Source organism: Dendropsophus ebraccatus, chromosome 9 (genome assembly GCF_027789765.1).
Source record: "Dendropsophus ebraccatus isolate aDenEbr1 chromosome 9, aDenEbr1.pat, whole genome shotgun sequence".
Classification (NCBI taxonomy): domain Eukaryota; kingdom Metazoa; phylum Chordata; class Amphibia; order Anura; family Hylidae; genus Dendropsophus; species Dendropsophus ebraccatus.
In genome coordinates, this window is record NC_091462.1 from 45,519,469 (window position 1) to 45,539,852 (window position 20,384).

Sequence of the window (20,384 nt, forward strand, 5' to 3'; positions counted from 1 at the left end):
TGTGTGGTGTTACAGGTAGAGAATACAGTGTGCTGTGTGATGTTACAGGTAGAGAATACAGCGTGCTGTGTGGTGTTACAGGTAGAGAATACAATGTGCTGTGTGGTGGTACAGGTAGAGAATACAGCACTGTGTGGTGTTACAGGTAGAGAATACAGCGCTGTGTGGTGTTACAGGTAGAGAATACAGTGTGCTGTGTGGTGTTACAGGTAGAGAATACAGGGTGCTGTGTGGTGTTACAGGTAGGGAATACAGCGTGCTGTGTGGTGTTACAAGTAGAGAATACACCATGCTGTGTGGTGTTACAGGTAGAGAATACAGCGTGCTGTGTGATGTTACAGGTAGAGAATACAGTGTGCTGTTTGGTGTTACAGGTAGAGAATACAGGGTGCTGTGTGGTGTTACAGGTAGAGAATACAGCGTGCTGTGTGGTGTTACAGGTAGAGAATGTGTGGTGTTACAGGGAGAGAATACAGTGTGCTGTGTGGTGTTACAGGTAGAGAATACAGAGTGCTGTGTGGTGTTACAGGTAGAGAATACAGTGTGCTGTGTGGTGTTACAGGTAGAGAATACAGCGTGCTGTGTGGTGTTACAGGTAGAGAATACAGCGTGCTGTGTGGTGTTACAGGTAGAGAATACAGCGTGCTGTGTGGTGTTACAGGTAGAGAATACAGTGTGCTGTGTGGTGTTACAGGGAGAGAATACAGTGTGCTGTGTGGTGTTACAGGTAAAGAATACAGTGTGCTGTGTGGTGTTACCGGTAGAGAATATAGCGTGCTGTGTGGTGTTACAGGTAGAGAATACAGCGTGCTATGCAGTGTTACAGGTAGAGAATACAGCGTGCTGTGTGGTGTTACAGGTAGAGAATACAGTATGCTGTGTGGTGTTACAGGTAGAGAATACAGTGTGCTGTGTGGTGTTACAGGGAGAGAATACAGTGTGCTGTGTGGTGTTACAGGTAGAGAATACAGTGTGCTGTGTGGTGTTACAGGTAAAGAATACAGTGTGCTGTGTGGTGTTACCGGTAGAGAATATAGCGTGCTGTTTGGTGTTACAGGTACAGAATACAGCGTGTTGTGTGGTGTTACAGGTAGAGAATACAGCGTGCTGTGTGGTGTTACAGGTAGAGAATACAGTGTGCTGTGTGATGTTACAGGTAGAGAATACAGTGTGCTGTGTGATGTTACAGTTAGAGAATACAGCGTGCTGTGTGGTGTTACAGGTAGAGAATACAGGGTGCTGTGTGGGTGGGACAACAATGAGATCATAAATTAATGCAAATAATTCAGTAACACAATGAAACTGCAATATGTGAACACAGCCTAGATGTTCTGCAACAGCTTTGGGCGGGGAATAAGCAGGATGGAGGACTGTGATAAACAGCTGAGGGAAAGCATTGCATTCTGGAACCTGTAGTACTGTGTACAACTGATAAACCAGAAAGTGCAGAAACACAAAACAGAACAAAACCCCGCAAAACAAATGGATTTTTGGTAGTTTCAAAAATGGAATAGATAGGTAGGTAATGCTTTATGCTTTTGCAGAAGTTAAATTTTTTTAACCTCTACCTGGAGTTCCCCTTTAAAGGAGTTATCCAGCGCTTCAAAAACATGGCCACTTTCTTCCAGAGACAACACCACTCTTGTCTCCAGTTCAGGTGTGGTTTGCAATTAAGCTCCATTCACTTCAATGGAACTGAGTTACAAAACCTGCACCCAAACTGGAGACATATGTGGAGCTGTCTCTGGAAGAAAGTGGCCATGCTTTTGTAGCACTGGTTAATCCCTTTGGGATACATTCAGAGGTGGTTATTGTATGTGGGCTGGTAGGGTTTGTATGCTAGGGCTGCTTTTAACCCTCTGTCCGGCCCTGACAGGATGTCTGCAGGAGGTAAGGCTGGGATGTCTGAGGGTTGCTAAAGGCTGGTAATACCGAACCGGGATACTCCCAACTAGGGGCCCATAAGTGATAAAAAGAAAATAAAAAAATAAAAACAAAGGTACTCGTAATCAAAAGAACATTCACAAGTGCCAACTTGAATAAAAGGTAGGGTTTATACATAGAAAACACTGATATGACACGTTTAGGAATCAAACCGGTTCCCTTTCTCAAATAAAGTGCACTTTATTTGAGAACGGGAACCTGTTTGTTTCCTTTTGGGTCGAAGAGAGTGCTATTGCTGCTGCTGCTGCCGCCACCTTCAACTGTATGTCCTTGGCCCATATGGGTCAAAGAGAGTGCTACTGCTGTCGCTGCCACCTCAAGATCTGTGTGCCAGGAGCCTCAGGATCAAGAAGACTGCTACAGCTATTGCTACCACTTATAGATGTCTGTTCTAGGCATTTTGGGGTAAAAAAAATTGCCCTTGAAGTGCCCACTGCATCATTTTATGCCACTGATCCACCAACATCCACTTCTGTCCTGGGAGAAATGTCTGTAAGGGACTGTGGAGATGTACAGTCAGGGAAGTGACAGGAAAGACACTAAAATGAAAACTTCATTTTACACCGCTGATCAACCAACATTCACTGCTTTACAGGGAAAAAACGTAAGTATACACCTCTGATCCTCCAACATTCACTTCTGTCCTAGGAGAGAGTGTCTGAAAGGGACTGTGGAGATGTACGGTCAGGGAAGTCACAGTAAAGGCACGGACAGTGAAGCTTGTCCTCACCGACTGTCCATGCCTACTTGCCTCAAACAGCTATAAACAGCTACGGACAACCATGAAGACAGTCCCTATCTTAAGTAGGTGGCAAACAGAACACGGACAACACAAACAAACGTAACAAAGAATTGTAAACGGTTTGAGACCACGATGACAGGCAGCAAAGATCCAAATCAGAATCCAAAAACTAAACTCACAGGTGAGGCGAAAGGTCAGGGCTGGCAGCAATCAAAGATAGTCAGAGAATAGTAAGATCAAAGTAATAAGCAATATCAAGACACAGTAGCAGGCAGAGACAAGCTCAATAACCGGTAAAGGGAGACTGGTCAGGCACACACTATAAAGGAGACCAGAGATCCAGTCTTAAGGATGATTGGACTGGACCTTTGATCATCTCCAATACACCTGCCCTGACATCACATGGTTGACGGGGAATTCTCTTTGCCTTTGTGATTTGGATTTGAAGTGCTGCACCTGGACTTTCTGACCTCAGCTTGGTGTTGACTTTTTCCTTGTTTGATCTGGCTAGTCCAACTGTTTTCTATCCTTTTCATTATCCATCGCATTATGGACCATCGCCCAGCTGGAAGCCAATGTTTAGGGGGATCATCAAGTAGGGAGGGTTTAGTTCCAGTGCTGCACTCCCTCTGCAGTAACCTGCTAGGTGTTGTTAGCAGTGGGTTAGTTGTTGGGCTACTGACCAGGCACTTGTCATGATGGCCAGGAGTGGTATGCCCACCCCCGGGTATACTACTAAAAGGTTAGGACAAGTGTAGTTGCAGGTGCGGAGTAAAGACAGAGCCCAGTCTTAGGAACAGTTTACTGATAGACTCTTCAGTGCAAATACACATTACAGTGGTTGGCAGTTGATGATAGTCCTTTCACCTGATGGACAACATAGAGTGATTAGACTGGGTACTTGAGGTATCTTTGTAGGTGTAAGGCAGGTCTTTGTACTGTGACTGGTAGGTGAAGTTAGGCTTGACTTGTAAAGGAAGGCTAGGGGTCTACCAAGGGACCTTGTCTATATAGTGGAGTACTCTGACAGGGCAATTTGACTTGATAAGTGTAGCTTGATAGAAGAAGCTCCTACTTACGGATTAAAGCATAACTGTCATATTTTTTTTATTGCTGAAAACAGTAGTATAGGCGATTTAAGAAACTCTATAATAGGTTTTATTAGGCAAAAAAGCCTTTTTCTGTACTTTCTGTGCAGCAAGAGGAGACATGAAGGTCAGCTGTTTGTACACTGTCTGGGCACCTAAAATGCCTGATTCAGTTGTCAGAAAGGTCAGTGGTTATCTAGGAACCTTCTGAGAGAAGATTGCAGGGTGTTGTGCTGTGCAGGACTGCTCCGTGCTCTCTCACTCCTCTCAGCCCCTCCCCTCTCCATAGCCACATAATGGACAAAGAAATCCTGCTTCATCTGAAGTCAGGGGGGACCTAGGAAAACTGCTTTTTGAGTACAGAAGGAAACTCTTTTGGTAAATAAAACCTATTGCAGAGTTTCTTAAAATTTCTTGTACTATTGATATTTATTGTTTTCAGAAAAATGACCCTGAAATGACAGTTACGCTTTAACTAATCCCATTTCCTGCCAAAAGAGCTCACTGAGTGTCAGGTCTGGTAATGCGAGTCGAATATCGAGTCGAGTAGACCCTGATACTTGACTATTCGATCAAATATTCGATCAAAAGTTTATGGGAGAAAAATGCTTGAATCTTGAAAATCTAAATTTGACCACTGTGAGGTTACCAAGTCCACAATAACACCTGTGGAAATAATGCAAACACCTCTGAAATGCAATTGGGACAGCAGGAGAAGCATGCCTTGGTGCATGATTACGCCACTATCACAGCTTCTTAGCTATACACTCCACACAAAAACACAATATAATTCTACGTAAAATGGAAAAAACACATGGAATCCCTCTTTCCTTTACAGTAATGTGGACAGAAAGCCTCATTGTAAGTCAAAGAAAAATGTTCATGCACCCCTTTAAATCAAGTTGTTTATGACAACCAAAGATGGCATAGGCAAGGGGGAAATAAAACAGCACCCACTGCTAACTGTTAGTGTGTGTGTGTGTGTGTGATATGCGGTCAGACAAATCCTCTTTAAAGTGAATGTACCATCAGTCCTGGGCTGAAGCACTGGAGGCGGCCGACACACCACCAGTGGGAGGAAACCCCCGTCCCTCTATGATTCGGCTCCATTGATTCTTAAGGAGTAGTGTCATAGAGGGGCAAGGGTTTTCACCCACTAGGGGTGGGTCGGCCTGCCTTTAGTGCTTGAGCCCTGGCCTGGTGGTACATTCCCTTTAAATTTTCAAAGTCATCTGCCACTTCCATATGTCTTTAATTACACAAAAGGGAGTGTGGGTCATTTGGCACACAAGGAGTATACAGCCGTATACTCTCTCTATGACATAGCTGAATGCCTTACAGCAGACAACAGGCATTCAACTTTTTAATTTTGCACACAGCAACAAAAAGAGTAGTACCAAGCTTTTATTTTTGGCCTTGACACACAAGGAGTATACAGCTGTATACCTTATACAGACAGATACACTGCAGCCTATTCCTCACAGTGAATACACTCCAGCTGCCTGTCTGAACACGCCTATGTGACCTATGTGCTGCTAGCCACTTTAATAGCAGTATATCTTTAGATAAATGTGTTCTTTCTATAGTTTTAGCCCTAAAAATGCTTTTGGGGGTCTCTCCTAATACCTAACTCACTCTGCTACACACTGTCTCGCTCCAAGTAGCATTTAAAAACGAATCTCAAATACACTATTCTATAACTGTAAAGGTCACATGGTTTAGCCAGCCAATGAAAGCAGATGCTTTTTTTCACTGCCTGTGTGCTCCTAGTACCTGTCACCCTGCCCTGCATAGTTATTGGTTAATAAAAAAAAAACGCCAGGGAAGGGGAATCAAATTTGTACCTGGGTTTTGATTAAATACTCGATCGAAATCGAGTATTTTGAATAGTGTACTACTCGATCTGATGTCTACTCGATCGAGTAATACTCGCTCATCTCTACTAACCACCACATACAGAAATGCCCCAAACGTTAGCTGGCTGAGGAGCTTCAACACGTAGATTCTGAAGGCCATTTCCCACTGTGTCTAAAAAAAATTCTGTTGCCAGTTCTGTTAGCTCCGCAGCTAGTTTATAAGCCAGCTGCCTTTGAACTCTTTCCCAATCCTGGGAAAATTCTCCCAGTTTCCCAGGCCTGTATCCACCTTTTCCACGCACCCAGAGCAACGCAGCACGAAGTTCAAAGACAGACGGCCGATAAGCACTTTGATTTGGTAATACTGTAAATTTGCTCATCTCTAGTCCGGAGTGGTAAGGTGAGTGCAGTCCTGCAACTAAACTCTCCCGCTGTCCATCCCTATTTGAAAATGACTCTAAACAGTGACCCTCAGCTGGGCAAAGGTCCGTTCTTATGATAATGTGAGGGATGGGGAAAAGAATAACAAAGTCAGACTAGTCGGATCAATCCAGGAGAATACGTCAGAAACACAATTGCAAAACAAAAACAAAGTCAATACCAAGTCAGAAATTCCAATAATAGCACAAAATTACAAAGACAAAGGGAAATCCAAGGTACAGACAGAGGTCAACAGAATACAGGTTTCAGCAGGCAGATAAATGCTTTTATGGCTAAACAGACCAAATCATAGGCGTCTCCTATCAGCAGCTGAGCTGCTGACCAGACTGACCTGGTGTTTTAGTTTCCTACCAGTATTCCCATGATGCACAGGTACCTCTAGGATGCTTGGCACTGCATAGCACTTGCATAAAGAAGTCTTTAGTTGTTGTCTTGTGTCCCTGTCAGGGAACCTGTCCGAAGCCAGGCCTTGGCTTAACTTCTGCAGAGACTAGTTTGTTTGCTTCCTCTGACACCAGGAACTAGACCAGAATTTCTCACTTCCTCCCGCCAAGAACTAACTCCTCCTACAAGAGCTAACTAAATCCTCATGTGATTGGTGGGAGCTGTGAGTGTGTAAAGAAAGAGAGAGGATAGGACAGCACAAGAGAGAAAGCACCCGCTCCTGTGACTGGACAATACATAACACGTGACATACAATCTAGTTAACCCTGAAGTTCCCTCAGCTGTGCATAAGGTTAGATGCAGACAGTGGTGACACCTAGTGGGAAAAACTCAATCGTACACCATCTCCCACTTGTGTGAACCTGAGGGAGTTACTCACTAAGGTGCACTAGAACAGTACCCTGTGCTGGGACACCACAGTCCCTTCCTATCTTTGTTTATTGTAGCTCAAATATGGGTGATATGTAATTGTGAAAAAAATATTTTGAATAAAGAGATGTAAAAAATGTTCAGTATGTTACAATATCTCAAGGGAAAAATATATAAACCCTCTGGGCCAGAGAGGCGATTCCTAAAACATTATATTTCTGAAAGTATTGAAAAGGGAGCCTACAAAATCATTTGAATAATGATTGGGGATGATTGGAAAATAGCCTTTAATAAATACCCCAGAATGACATGGAGTATTTTATTATGCCGTTTGGTCTTAGTATTTCTCCCGCTGTCTTCCAAAATTTTGTATTTGTCTACTTGGTTGACTGACTTTTTCAGACACGTTCTTAGAGAAAACCATTTGTATTCTAAACTGGTGAAATGTGTGTTTGGGGTCCAAGAAATTCAATTCCTCAGTTATGTTCTGACATCTGATGAGTTTTGCATAGGCCTTCGAAAAAAAATCAATTTAGCTGTCAAGGCCTACCAGAGCCATGTGGGATCAAGCCTGGTCAATACTAGAGATGAGCGAACCTGCCGAGGTTCGGGTTCGTATGAACCTGAACTCTCGGCTTCTGACTGCCGCTGTCTGCCCTCTCCGTGCAGAGGGTGGATACAGCCGGAGGACCTCCTGGAAAACTGGGATACAGCCATAGCCATAGGCTGTATCCCAATTTTCCAGGTGCTCCTCTGGCTGTATCCACCCTCTCCACAGAGCGGGCAGACAGCGGCAGTCAGAAGCCGAGAGTTCAGGTTCATACGAACCTGAACCTCGGCAGGTTCGCTCATCTTTAGTCAATACGTATGGCAAATACAAATACCCTGTGCACAGCTGTGCCCTGGCTTGAGGGACATCCCTTTATTGTGACCAGTACATGTCATACTGTACCACCCCACAGGAATAACAAATTCACCTAAGTTCACCTAAGTTATCAATTGACTTTGAAGGCATCTACTCTAGCACAGTCCAAATTCACAGTCCAACCACTGTGATTTCTCTTTCACCTCAGGGACACAACCATTACAAGAACCAACTGCAGCCCTTTGTTAACACTCAACAGGTTAACTCTTTACTGTACCGTACATCTACTATCAAGAGCACCCCATCTGCCAACATTGTTAGCAAATGTATGCCCCAGGAGACAAAGGGGGGGGGGGGTATTGAGGGCCAGAAAGCCTACTCCAGCCACTGTGACATTTTGAATTGCTGCTGTGTAGAACTACATGCCAAACCATTGTGTTGGTCCCAATAGGTCATTGCAGATGCCCTTTGGGCTTGAGCTACTCCAATACTTTTTGTAGAGCCTCAGACTGATTTTAACTATAGAGTTACTACTATGGTCCAAACATATATTGAAATGTATGCAATCTTGCTGACTGCAGTGATAATGAGTATTGCTATGAAAAGACCCTAGCCTTAAAGAAAAAGGTACTTTTAGGTTAAAAGAATTAGATTATAATATGACTTGGAATAAACAGCAGCTCAGATTGAAAGGTTTACAGTATTTATAGTGAAAGGTTGGCAGTCAGGAGGTACAAGCTGCATTACACTAGTAAGGAGTGGTTGTACCACCACATGTCTCCCCCCACTCTCTCCCTCTCCCCACCTGTGTTGGTTCAGCTGCTGCCTGTGCATTTTTGCAGACAAGCATTGAGCATCAAGTGATTTCAGCACAACCTTCTGAGAAAATGAAGGAAAACGTGGAAAATACTGCTTTGCAGAAGCAAGGATCGAATCTGAAGACAAAAGGTATGGGAGAGACTGTGCAGGGCATGTGCATGTCAATGTCTGTCTGTCTATCAATCATCATCTGTCTTTATATGAATATATCTTTTATGCATATACGGCATATAATCCATTGCTTCTGCCGGCCTGCTGTCTATGCAACCATATATACAGTACATACATCCTATGTTATTTTCATTATATCATAGACTCTAGAATTGTGTCTATTATTTAAAAACTATAAAGTAATAGGAATATTACTTTATAAGGTTAAAAGAGCAGAATATTATTTTGTTATGTCTTTGTGCTATTCTAATAGAGGCCGCGGTAGAAAATTTCCCATGATTTCCTTGGTGATGAATGTCACTTGACAATGGATTTTTATCAATGTCACTGTATCACAGTAGTTGTGCTCTCTTATAATTAGGATGGTTGTAGCATTCAGCAGACAATGAAGTGACTCATTTTCATTCTGTATTATACTGTATACATAGGGGAATATCCCTGGCTGCTGATATCACTGCAGTGATTTATATAATAACGCAATAACGCCTGCATCCAAAATGTATACCCGTCCAAAGAGTTTTATCTTTTACTAAGTGAGTGAATGAAAAGCAGCTAATGTGAGAACAAGGTGAAAGCACTCTATGATTGTTATATCAATAGACTTGTTTTCTACGTGTGCGCGGTATAAGGTTACTGTGGGTATATACCATATACTGCAGAACTGTAAAGAATAACACATGAATATTTAAAAGACATATAGGGCAAGTGTTTGTGTGTCATGTGGGTGACTGCAGACGTGTATTATTGATAGGGTGAATATAGACGTATGTAATGACGTAGGTGGTAAATATAGACCTGATGTCTAGGGGGAGAAGAGGGGGGAAAAAAGCGGCAAGAACGGCGTGTAGCAATGACTGGATAGTAAAATGAATAAATTATTAAGCACTGTATGAGTGTGATAGCTGATAACACTAGACACACAGCTGTGTTAGCAGATGTTACTCTACTGAGAGGTGAGACTGTAGAGGGAAGGTGTGAAGCTGCCGGGATCAGGCAAAACGTGATGGCAGAGGAGGCAGCAATATAATAAGTGGATGACGCAAGGACTTGGTAATTACTTCATGTGTACACGAGGGTCAATGAAATTAAGGTATGCTTATACAAATACAGTCATTTACAATTTACTTAATGGACCAGACAACAAAAACAATGTCTGGGCTACTGTAAAATGTGCCAGATGTAAGGATTCTGCAGTGTATGGCTGTGCCAAGCATGCTGCACTCCAATTAGACAGAGCACTGCTGAGATCACATGGTCCTGCGATGCTGGAACCCCCAGCATGATAGATGTATCTCTGCCATCCCCATGGTAACAGCATTTGTCCTATACATAGAATTATCGACAATAAAATGCTGTATAAACAGATAAATAAATAAATATGGTTAGGTTTTCACGCATCACATTTAACTTTAAGGTGGATATATCTTTGCAATTAATATATTTTATAGCAATAGTTGAATCATTGGTGAAAAGTGAATCATTGGTTGACGCAGATAAAAGAGTTTGATACTATGACTAATACACTATAATATACAGTTGGGTAATCCAAATCCCTTGCTCATTCTGCTCAGGTGTCAAACTTAAAGGGGTTCTATACTAATATAAATATATGAGACTAAGGCTAGGTTCACACTGCGTTTTTGCAATCAGTTTTTTGCAAAAAAAAAAAAAAACGGATTAAAAAAACGGATGCATTTGTGTGCATCCGTTTTGTTCCGTTTTTCCATTGACTTCCATTGTAAAAAAAATGGATCAAAACGGATCCATTTTTTTTAACGGACACAAAAGTACTGTCAGCTACGTTTTTGTGTCCGTCAAAAAAAAAAACGGATTCGTTTTGATCCGTTTTTTTTACAATGCAAAAACGCAGTGTGAACTTCTTTCTCTTTATTGTGCAGATGTTGAAAACATAATGCCAACTAAGAACATAACACATGTGTAGGGTAACCAGAGCCCAGTACATGAGCTGGTGCGTTTTATTAGATTTATACCTTAAGGGGGTGTTAATGTTCTAAGTTCACATGGATTGAGTAACAGAGGCATGTCTGACATTAGATGTTATGTTTCTTGTCGGATTATGTTTTTACCATTTATACAATAAAGCGGAACGGATTTAGTAAAAGCTTGCCTATGCATTAGGGTATATGTTGTGGCTTTACTTCTTTTTCTACATGGGAGAGGCACATGCATAAACAGTCCCAAACATGAACCTTGTTAAGGCTATAAGGTTATAAGGTTTGGTAATGCTACGTTTACACGGAGCGATAATTCGCCCAATCGATCGTTTAACGATTTTGAAGCAACAATTTGTTTTTTATAACGATCAGCGTTTAGACGAATGAATTGTTAGAAAAATTGTTTGAAAATTCGTACAAAAAAATCGTTATTGCGATCATTTTTAGGATCTCCTATCTTTTACATAGGGTAAATCGGTGAAAGACTGTTTACACGAAGCGATCTGCGAATTTTCAGCGAACGACGAACGACGATTTAAGAACATGGTAAAAGATGAAAATAAATGCGATCGTTTATGCGAAAATTCGAACGATAATCGTTCCGTGTAAACGCAGCATAAGGAAAGGCTATAGACCACCTCTGACACCTGTTGATCATTAGCAGTATAACACATCGTTGGAGCCTGCAGCTCTCACTCTGACAGGAGGATGCTCTCACACTAAAGGGATCTTCCCAAAGATCTCCAAAAGGTGTGCTAATGGAGCTAGGCACTTACTACTGTATCTCTGGTTACCAAGCCTGTTGTCCTGCGACAGCCATCCCCAGAGCTGCCCTCAGTCACTAGCACAAGTTCCTTACAAGTGCCAGGTACTACTGCTCAAGTATATGCAGCTGTCCATATCTCACATAGGCTAGCTCTCAACTCACTGTGTCTGGCCCACACCTCCTCAGACTGGCAAGAACGGCATAACAACTGTAGTTCCCAGGAACAAGGGTACTATGGACCATAGACATCTGTGGACATTTGCCCCTATGGACATTTGCCCCTATGGACATTTGCCCCTATCAGACAAAGACATTAACCCCCTACTTGCAATTTGAAATGTTAACACGCACTGTGATTTTTCTGCAGTTTTGTACATTTATGCTATTTTAGGCTATGTTCACACTATGTATATTTCCGGCCGTAGTGCGAACCGCGAATATACGCCCGTAGTTTTGAGGTTGATGCGTACGCTTGAAAGTATACGATATCCGGCCGCACAATGCACACTAAGTATGAGCCTACGGCCGGATCGTATACGGCGCCGTGAAAAATTAACAAGACCATTGTTTGCGCCCGGAACTGTTCCAACTCATGGCCGTGGATTTCAATGCTGCCCCGTACGGAATACTTTTTTCAGCCAAATATAGATTTTTATATTAAAAAGGTTCTATGTGGTTTACGGGGCTGCGCGAAGATTTCCAAGTAAACCGCTTCGAAACAAGCTAGTAAGCATAACTATACTACGGGCGTATGTTCGCGGTTCGCCCGTATGTTCGCAATTTGCCCGCATGTCTATTTTTCACACGGCCGTAGTTTCAGCCGCACATGTCCGGCTGCGTACGAACTATGGACGGACATATACGTAGTGTGAACATAGCCTAATATTGTTGAACTGCATTTTATATGTTTTGTTTTATAATATATTCTGTTTATTTGCGCTATATCTGTGCTGCTCTGTAAAAAAAAAAAAGTTTAATAGATAGCCAGCTAATACTGAGAACTGTAAAGCTAATTATTTTCCAAAATTGCTTTGAGAGAATATGCAGAATTATAAAACCTAGTGGCTGTCTGGAACATCCTCTTTATCTGAAAAAACTGCTTAGTCATCCCCATAGACTTGAATTGAAACACTATACAAGTCTATGGTGGTCTGAAATTGTGGCAATATTTCTGTGAAGACTGTACTTAGAAGGTTTCATGTCAGCTTGGAACTGTATAAAAGATAGTGCTGTGCAGATAGGAGCCAGAACTAGAAAAAGGCATAGCTAGCTCAGGTCTTTCCTCCATACAAGAATCTTCTTCTGCCAGAAGGGGACTCGTGCCAAACCTTGGCACTGTACAACACAGGGCACAGAAAGCACCAAACACATAACCTTACCTCCACCTTACCCAGGATGTCAATCCATGGGATTAATTGGGTCCACAAAGATCGTCCAGCATTGGTGTGCGTCAATTAACCCATGAGCCCTTCCACTATGACCCAGCAGTAAAAGCAAGCATAAGGACATATAGTACTAATCTTTATGTAGGAGGAAGGTAGCACTAGTTCACTATACCTAGACCCATACAAGTCCAATGACAAAACATCATTGTAAAATCTCAGATGTACTTCCATCTTACAAACTGTAATGACGCAGATCATTTGTTAAATTTGCTAGTTTGGGGCTTTCTGGTTCAGTTTTGTGGCTTACATTTTACTCCACAAATTTTCTTTAAAGACTTTTTACAAAGACACATATCATAAATATGACTGAGAAAGTAGATCTGCCCATAAGCTGAATGGTTAAAGGGGTGCTCCGGCGGGGGGGGGCACTTTTTTGGGGGACCGGGGAGGAGGTGGCTTAAACAAAAGACGTCCACTTACCTCCCCGGTTCCAGCGGCGGGTCCCGCATCACGGCGCTCCGGTGCCTGGTTCCCGGCCGCTTCCGGGTGTCTGACGCGGGCCCGAGACGTGACGTCTCAGGTCCGCTCAGCCACTCAGTGAAGGAGGCGGGATCCATTTTAAGTCCGCTCGGATCCCGCCTCCTTCACTGAGTGGCTGAGCGGCCCTGAGACGTAGCGGTGATGCGGGACCTGCCACTGGAACCGGGGAGGTAAGTGGACGTCTTTTATTTCAGCCACCTCCTCCCCGGTCCCCCAAAAAAGTGCCCCCACACTGGAGCACCCCTTTAACATTAGAGTTAAGCGAGTACTAAAATGCATGAATGCTTGTCACTTGGGTTGAGTATTTTCTAATACTCAGGTGCACGACTCGAGTAACAAACCCTATTAAAGTCAATGGGAGGCTTGCATTACTGCATCCATGCATTAAAAACTCCCAGGTTACTGTATTATGTCACTTTTACAGACTGACAATAATGCAAACGCAACCCAAGAGAAAATCCAATTTAAGGTTAGGAAACACTCTTTCCTGTATATTTACTTGTAGAAAAACTGCTCCTAAACCCCTTAAAAGATGGCCCATCTCTAATCTTTCCCATTATCTGTGACAAGCATAGATGCCGTAGGTGAGGGGGAAATCAAAGTAACTGGTACTGTCCGTGTGTGTGACCTATCCTGTTTAAATTTTGACGGATGAACTCGTAGACTCATCAAGCTTATGCAAGGGCTGAGAAAATCTAAAGGAAATACGCATTCCCATAGACTCTTCATATCATATAAAGGAGGGCCTCGTGCACATGCTGTAAAATTTTTGTGCAAGCGTCTGGTGGTGACCCTTCTTATAATTGGGGGAGAGAGCCTGGTTTTGACCCTTATAATAAATGTTTTATTTAAAATGGAATTAGAAAAAAAATTTTATTCAAATTTAAATATTGTGACTCTTGTAAAACTGTTACAGGATTGTGATGCAAGGATGTGGCGATAAATAACAATATAGTAGTCTTAAAAGGCCCTGTAATTAAAATAAGGACACTTTTAAATCTTTTAATGACTATCTATTAGAGGGCAAGTCTGGCCAGCTCTGGCAAACCAGGGTATCTTTCAGAAGTTGTTGAACCACAAGGTTAAAAACTTAGGTTTAAAGCAAATATGGCTGCGTCAGGGGCAGGTGAAGGCAAGAGGTGCACCTGCCTGTGTCTTTGCAGGTGGACTGGACAGCACTTTCTGTGAGAATTCCATGCTAAAATTAAAATAGAATTAAAAATGTAATTTAAACTTGACATTGCAATTTAATTTGAAGTTTATTAGGATAATGAGGACATGCTCGTTCACATGCCTGTGTGGTGAGACTGGAACTCAAAGACAATATCCATGCCAAAGTATAGAGACGACTTAAAACTGGGAGATTAGCTGTTGGTTTGTCCTTGCCTGCTTCTACACAGAAGAGTTGGCTTCCAGAATAATAAATTAGGCTTGTCCATGCTAAAGCTTACATGAATAAACCCTCATCTGTACATGATGTAGCTATTTCCAGAGGCCATGTATTAAGGCCATGTTCACATTGCATAGATTTCTGTAGGCAAATCAGTGGTGGATTCTTAAAGACAATTTGCAATAGAAGTCGTATGTCTGATTGTGTATGTTCTTATTGTGGTTGACCTATATCTTTCTATGGATAGAACACTTTGTGACCCAACTTTCTAGGTACTGGGGGCAGTGAGTCATATAAATGTATTCCTACCAGTTTATTTCTTTGTCACTGTGGACTAGTTTGAAAGGGTTCCCCATCTTAGTTCCAGACTGTACTGGGCAAACAGAAGACTTTCTCTTCTTATAGGGATCGTGCAGAGAAAATAACTGTAAAAATACATAAAAAAAAACAACCTTGGTTATTTACTTTATTATTATTTTCTGATTTCTTGTATTTTTAAATAATTTTGTTGTCAGCAGGAAGTTCTGTACTGCAGAAAGCTCTGACTCATTCTCTCCACCACCCCCTCTAGCCATTTCGGCACAGCAACCCCTCCGCTCCCAAAGTGGCAAAGTGGCAGAAGATCTTTTGTCACATCTACTTATCAAGTTCATTTTTATTTCGACACCAGTATACCCACATCAGTCCCCTTCAGTATGCCGGGGAATGCTGAAGCACTGGGGTCTAGCAATGGAGAATCTGTGAAATCGGTGTTTCACACTACTTTACCGTCACCTCAAGTTACCTACTGAGATATCTACTGTTTATTGTACCAAAGCACTGTTATATTTTTCAAGTAAAGCTTAAGCTTTGCTTAAGTGGGGCTTAACTTTGTGCCCGCACGCTGCATGCAGCACATCACACTAATTCTACCAAAGGTCCAGTACCCGTGTGTCCCAGGGTGTGTATTACCACTCCTGGCCACTGTGAGAGAGCCGCCCCAAAACACCAAAGCCCACCGGCTGGCTCAACACCAGTATCCAGCGCCCCGAGCCATGGCACCTTGCCCGAACTGAGTGCTAACCCCCCCCTTTTTTTTATATTCAGTGGGTTACGTTTGTCCTGATTACGTCTTTTTCCCTATATAAAGTAACTAAACACAATTACTAACAAGCTCTGTTTGTTGCTTTATTTTAGCTGAAGCAGAACAGTTGATGCAAAAGTATAATTTTAGCCGAAGCAGCATTATGTTTTATATGAAGGTATAATTCATCATTTATGAATTGTCTCTTATTTTTGCCTTGTTTTTTTTTTCTCTAGGTTTCAGTATAAATGAAGCACTGCTGGTCCCTAAGAAAATCATCAATAAAACTTTGTGTGTCAATGCCCCAAATGGTGAGTGCACTTAGCCTGTGTAAATTTCCTGAAAAGTTTATAGTAATGGAGTCCACCAAAATGAGCAGCAAATCAATTATTTCTGGTTTGTTCACTGATTTTGAGCTCCTGTTATTACTACACATTCAGCCATAAGAGATTGCAGAGGTTTTCCTTTCAAATTACTTACAGGTGGTAATAAGCTATACCATTTTCAGCATTAAACCTAAAGATGCAAATAAATATTACAATTTAGAAGTTTTATGAGCTGAAATGCAACAACAGGCATCTAGTTAGTATTTTTAATGGCCAGGTACAGTGGCCTAGCTACCATGGCGTGCCTTCATGGTACACCACTAACAGCATACTCACCTGGCTCAGCGCAGCCCCCCGGGTTTGTTCTTTCAGTTCCCCAGCACACAAGTGACGTAATTTATGCACCAGGGAGCTGAGAGAATGAAGGAAGACCAAAGGACTATGCCATGCCAGGTGAGCATTGGGGCCCCGTACAGTTTTTTTTTATGGGGCCCCGGGTAGCTATATATTGGTCCAGCTCATCATCTATAAGAGCTGTAAGATGTTTCATCCATCAAACTCCACCCAATCTGGAGACAAGAGTGGTGCAAAAGTGTTCATGTTTTTGTTGCACTGGATAACCCCTTTATAATGTCCGATTAAGTGTATCATAGGCCCCGGGCTGTTTATCAAGACCTAGAAACACAGAAAAATAAAAGATTCTTGGCAGAAAACAAGCACTTGGTCCATCTAGTCTGCCCTATTAGTATTTTCTTTCTTATTATCTTAGCCTACCATATTGCTCCAAGCATGTACTACCCTTTAACCCTATCTAAAGGTAGTCACTAGATATCCCACTGTTCACTCTCAAAATAAACAGTACAATTTTCCAAGTGGAACAGACCTGGCCCTCACCACTTCACAGGCTAATGGCAGTTCCAGTAGATAAAGCATATGGACAATCTCCACTTCCTTCCTTTTGACTCCTCCCTGCTACTTTTCACAGCATGGTGGTACAACACATTGGTGCCACAAAAGAAGCATATTGCCAAAATATTTCTCTTGGGGATACTCTTACATATGTACCTAATTCCCCCAGCAGCACACCTTGGCAGTACCATAGTGTATTGTTACCTGGTGTTTTAACATGGTAACGTACCCATCACCCCGACCCAACCACAACCACGTAAATAACCTTGAAATAAATGCGAAACACAGATACTTATTTTGGAGATAAAATTGCCATGAAATTATTTATTATGGGGTTACACAAGTTAACCAAAATACTAAAATGTTATCACTCAAATTTGTTTTAAATAAAATCACCGTATTAATCATTGCCCTGCATTTTCTGGTGATTACCCCCACTACCAAAAAGTCACTACATACAGAACAGACAAGAGAAAAGGAGGGAGGGCGGGTAGCAGGGAGAGAATTAGCAAATAAGCCCCTTTCTATAATCAAATTCCTTCACCACACAACAGTTGACCAATCAGATCTTGTTGCTAGGCTAGAGCAGGATAGCTTCAGCCAAGGAAGGAAGACTGCTCCATAGTGATGGCACAGATACCAAGGGTGATGACCTGTGCATGTCATTGGACACCGCTTACCCAATCAGATTTCCTGAAAAGTTAAGAAACAAGGAAGATTAAAGAGGATGTACCACCAGGTAAAACGGCGCCGACACAGGGAAGCCGGTGCCGTGGTCCGTTTTTTGGCTCCCGTGCAGGGCGCCGATCTATGCACCGGAACCGGACGGTGCTTAAGCACTGGAGGTAGGCCGGCCCACCTCCAGTGGGAGGGAATTCCCTCCTCTGTATATCGCGGCTCCATTAGAATGAATGGAGCCGTGTCATAGAGGGGAGGGAATTCCCTCCCACTGGGGGCGGACCGCTCGGACCACGGGAATGAAAAACGGACCGTCGCACTGGCTTCCTTGTGACGGCGCTGTTCGATCCGTCTGTTCAGATTAAAGAGGATGTACCTGGTGGTACATCCTCTTTAAGGTTCCGTTTACACACACAGATTATCTGACAGATATCTGACAGATTTTTGCAGCCAAAACCAGGAATGGATTTGAAAAAAAGAGAAATCTCAGTCTTTCCTTCATGACCTGTTCCCTGTTTATAGTCCATTCCTGGTTTGGCTGCAAAAATCTATCAGATATCTGTCGGATAATCTGTGTGTGTAAACGGACCCTAAACCAACCGAATATGACCCTCACAGACTAAACAATTTATTCAAATATATACAAATAAGTATATTAAACATAGAAACAGGACAACATACCAGGGGAGATTTATCAAAGGGTGTAAAATTTAGACTGGTGCAAACTTGCCACAGCAACCAATCACAGCTCCTCTTTCCTTTCACCAAAGCTGGAAGCTGAGCTGTGATTGGTTGCTGTGGGCAGTTTGCACCAGTCTAAATTTTACACCCTTTGATAAATCTCCCCACCGTGTTTCTAAATAAGACAGTGCCTTTTATTTTTCCCCAAAAAAACAGGCACTATGTCTTATTTTCGGGGGATGTCCCAGGCGGAGAGAAATAAGGCATACTCCCTAGACCTCCCCATAATACTCACCCTGGGACTAAGAGCCCATCAGCAGCAGGTCAGGCATGCTGCAAAACATGCATGTGACGCGCAGAGGCATGTGTCGGGACGTGAGGGTCAAGGACCAGGCTGCCTTCAGTGCTGGCTTCGGAGATCCACTAGGGGATTTTGTGAGTCCTGAATGGTGGCGGGTGGCAACTTTGGCCTTACTTTTGAGGGGCGCCTTACTTTCGAGGGGTGCCCTAGTTTAAAGTAGGGTGTGCCTTATTTTCGGAAGGATGCCTTACTTTAAAAAACAAGTGCCATGAAAAACTTTTTCCCAGTAATTGAAGCACATTACAAAGTTATATAACTCTGTAATGTGCTTCAATCACCTATCTGCCTCCCTTCCCTGTCTTTTCCCCCCTCCACCCCCCACCAGGAAGTGTCCTGTCGTAACTGTACGTCCTGGGTGTTTCTCCCGCTATGAAGTTTCACAGCAGGTGGGGGCCGGCTGCAATCAGCAGCAGGGACCTCACCGGTAATGACACGCTGCAGCGATCGCGCTGCCGCGTGTCATTAACCCCTTAAACGCCGTTTAAGTGTAAGTGACAGGGGGAGTCCCCTGTCACATACCGATCGGGACCCCCGCAGTGTGACTGCGGGGGTCCCGATCGTTGAAACGAACCGCCGGATGTCTCTCACCTGCCTCCATGTGGTCCGATCGGTGATCTGCTACACTAAGTCTGCACAGTCAGGCTCAATGAGCAGATCGCCGATAACACTGATTAATGCTATGCCTATGGCATAGCAATCATCAGTGTAGAAATCAAACTAGTGTATGTAAAAGTCCCCCAAAGGGACTTCAAATATGTGTAAAAAAAAAAAAAGTTCAAAACACTATTACACTACCCCAAAACCCCTCCCCCAATAAAAGTTGAAATAACCCCCCCTATTCCATTATATTAAAAAAACATATAAAAATAAATAAATAGATAAACATATAATATACCGTAGAGTGCGTAATTGTCCGATCTATTAAAATATAACAAGCGTCATTGTGATCGGTGAACGGCGTAGACGAAAAGAGGGAAAAAAGTGCGCGGATTACCGATTTTATGTTACATTATATATTTAAAAAAATCAATAAAAAGGGATCAAAACGTCCGATCTTCACAAATATGGTATTAATAAAAACTAGAGATCATTGACACCCCATACAGCCCCGTAGGTGAAAAAATAAAACTGTTATAAGTGTCACAATAGGCCCATTTTATTAATATTTAATTGCCAAAAAAAAGGATTTCATAAAAAAAAATATATATAACATTAGAGAATCTGTGTAAACCTGCATATGGTTGTGTTCGGGCTGACCTATAGAATAATTGTATCATGGCGCTTTTACCATATAGTGTATTACGTAGACACAGGAACCCCCCAAACGTTACCGTATTGCATTCTTTTTTATGATTTCACCTATTTATATCTTCATAAATAATATATTTGGAATTCCGTCATACATGGTATGGTAAAATGAAAGACACCATTACACAGTACAACTATTCCTGTAAAAAACAAGCACTTACATGGCCTGTAGATAGAAAACTGAGAGTGCTAGAGCTCTTAGAAGGGGAGGAGGGAAAAACAAAAACACTAAGATCAAAATTTGCGCGGTCCACTGGGTCATTTTGGGCCTGGTCCTCAAAGG

General features: G+C 42.5%; 1 protein-coding gene across 2 annotated transcripts in view; it reads left to right on the forward strand.

Annotated features, from left to right (window-relative positions):
- Positions 1–8,604: 8,604 nt before the first annotated feature.
- The window catches only part of MREG (melanoregulin), a 52,036-nt gene continuing 40,256 nt past the window's right edge, over positions 8,605–20,384 (forward strand). Inside the window, exons 1-2 of one of the 2 annotated variants that reach the window (XM_069985214.1) lie at positions 8,605–8,697; positions 16,075–16,149. In XM_069985214.1, coding sequence (XP_069841315.1) covers positions 8,637–8,697; positions 16,075–16,149 — 136 coding nt within the window. In that variant the 5' untranslated portion in view covers positions 8,605–8,636. Of the gene's footprint in view, positions 8,698–9,775; positions 9,830–16,074; positions 16,150–20,384 lie in introns of those variants that run through there. The other variant, XM_069985217.1, reaches the window with a different exon arrangement.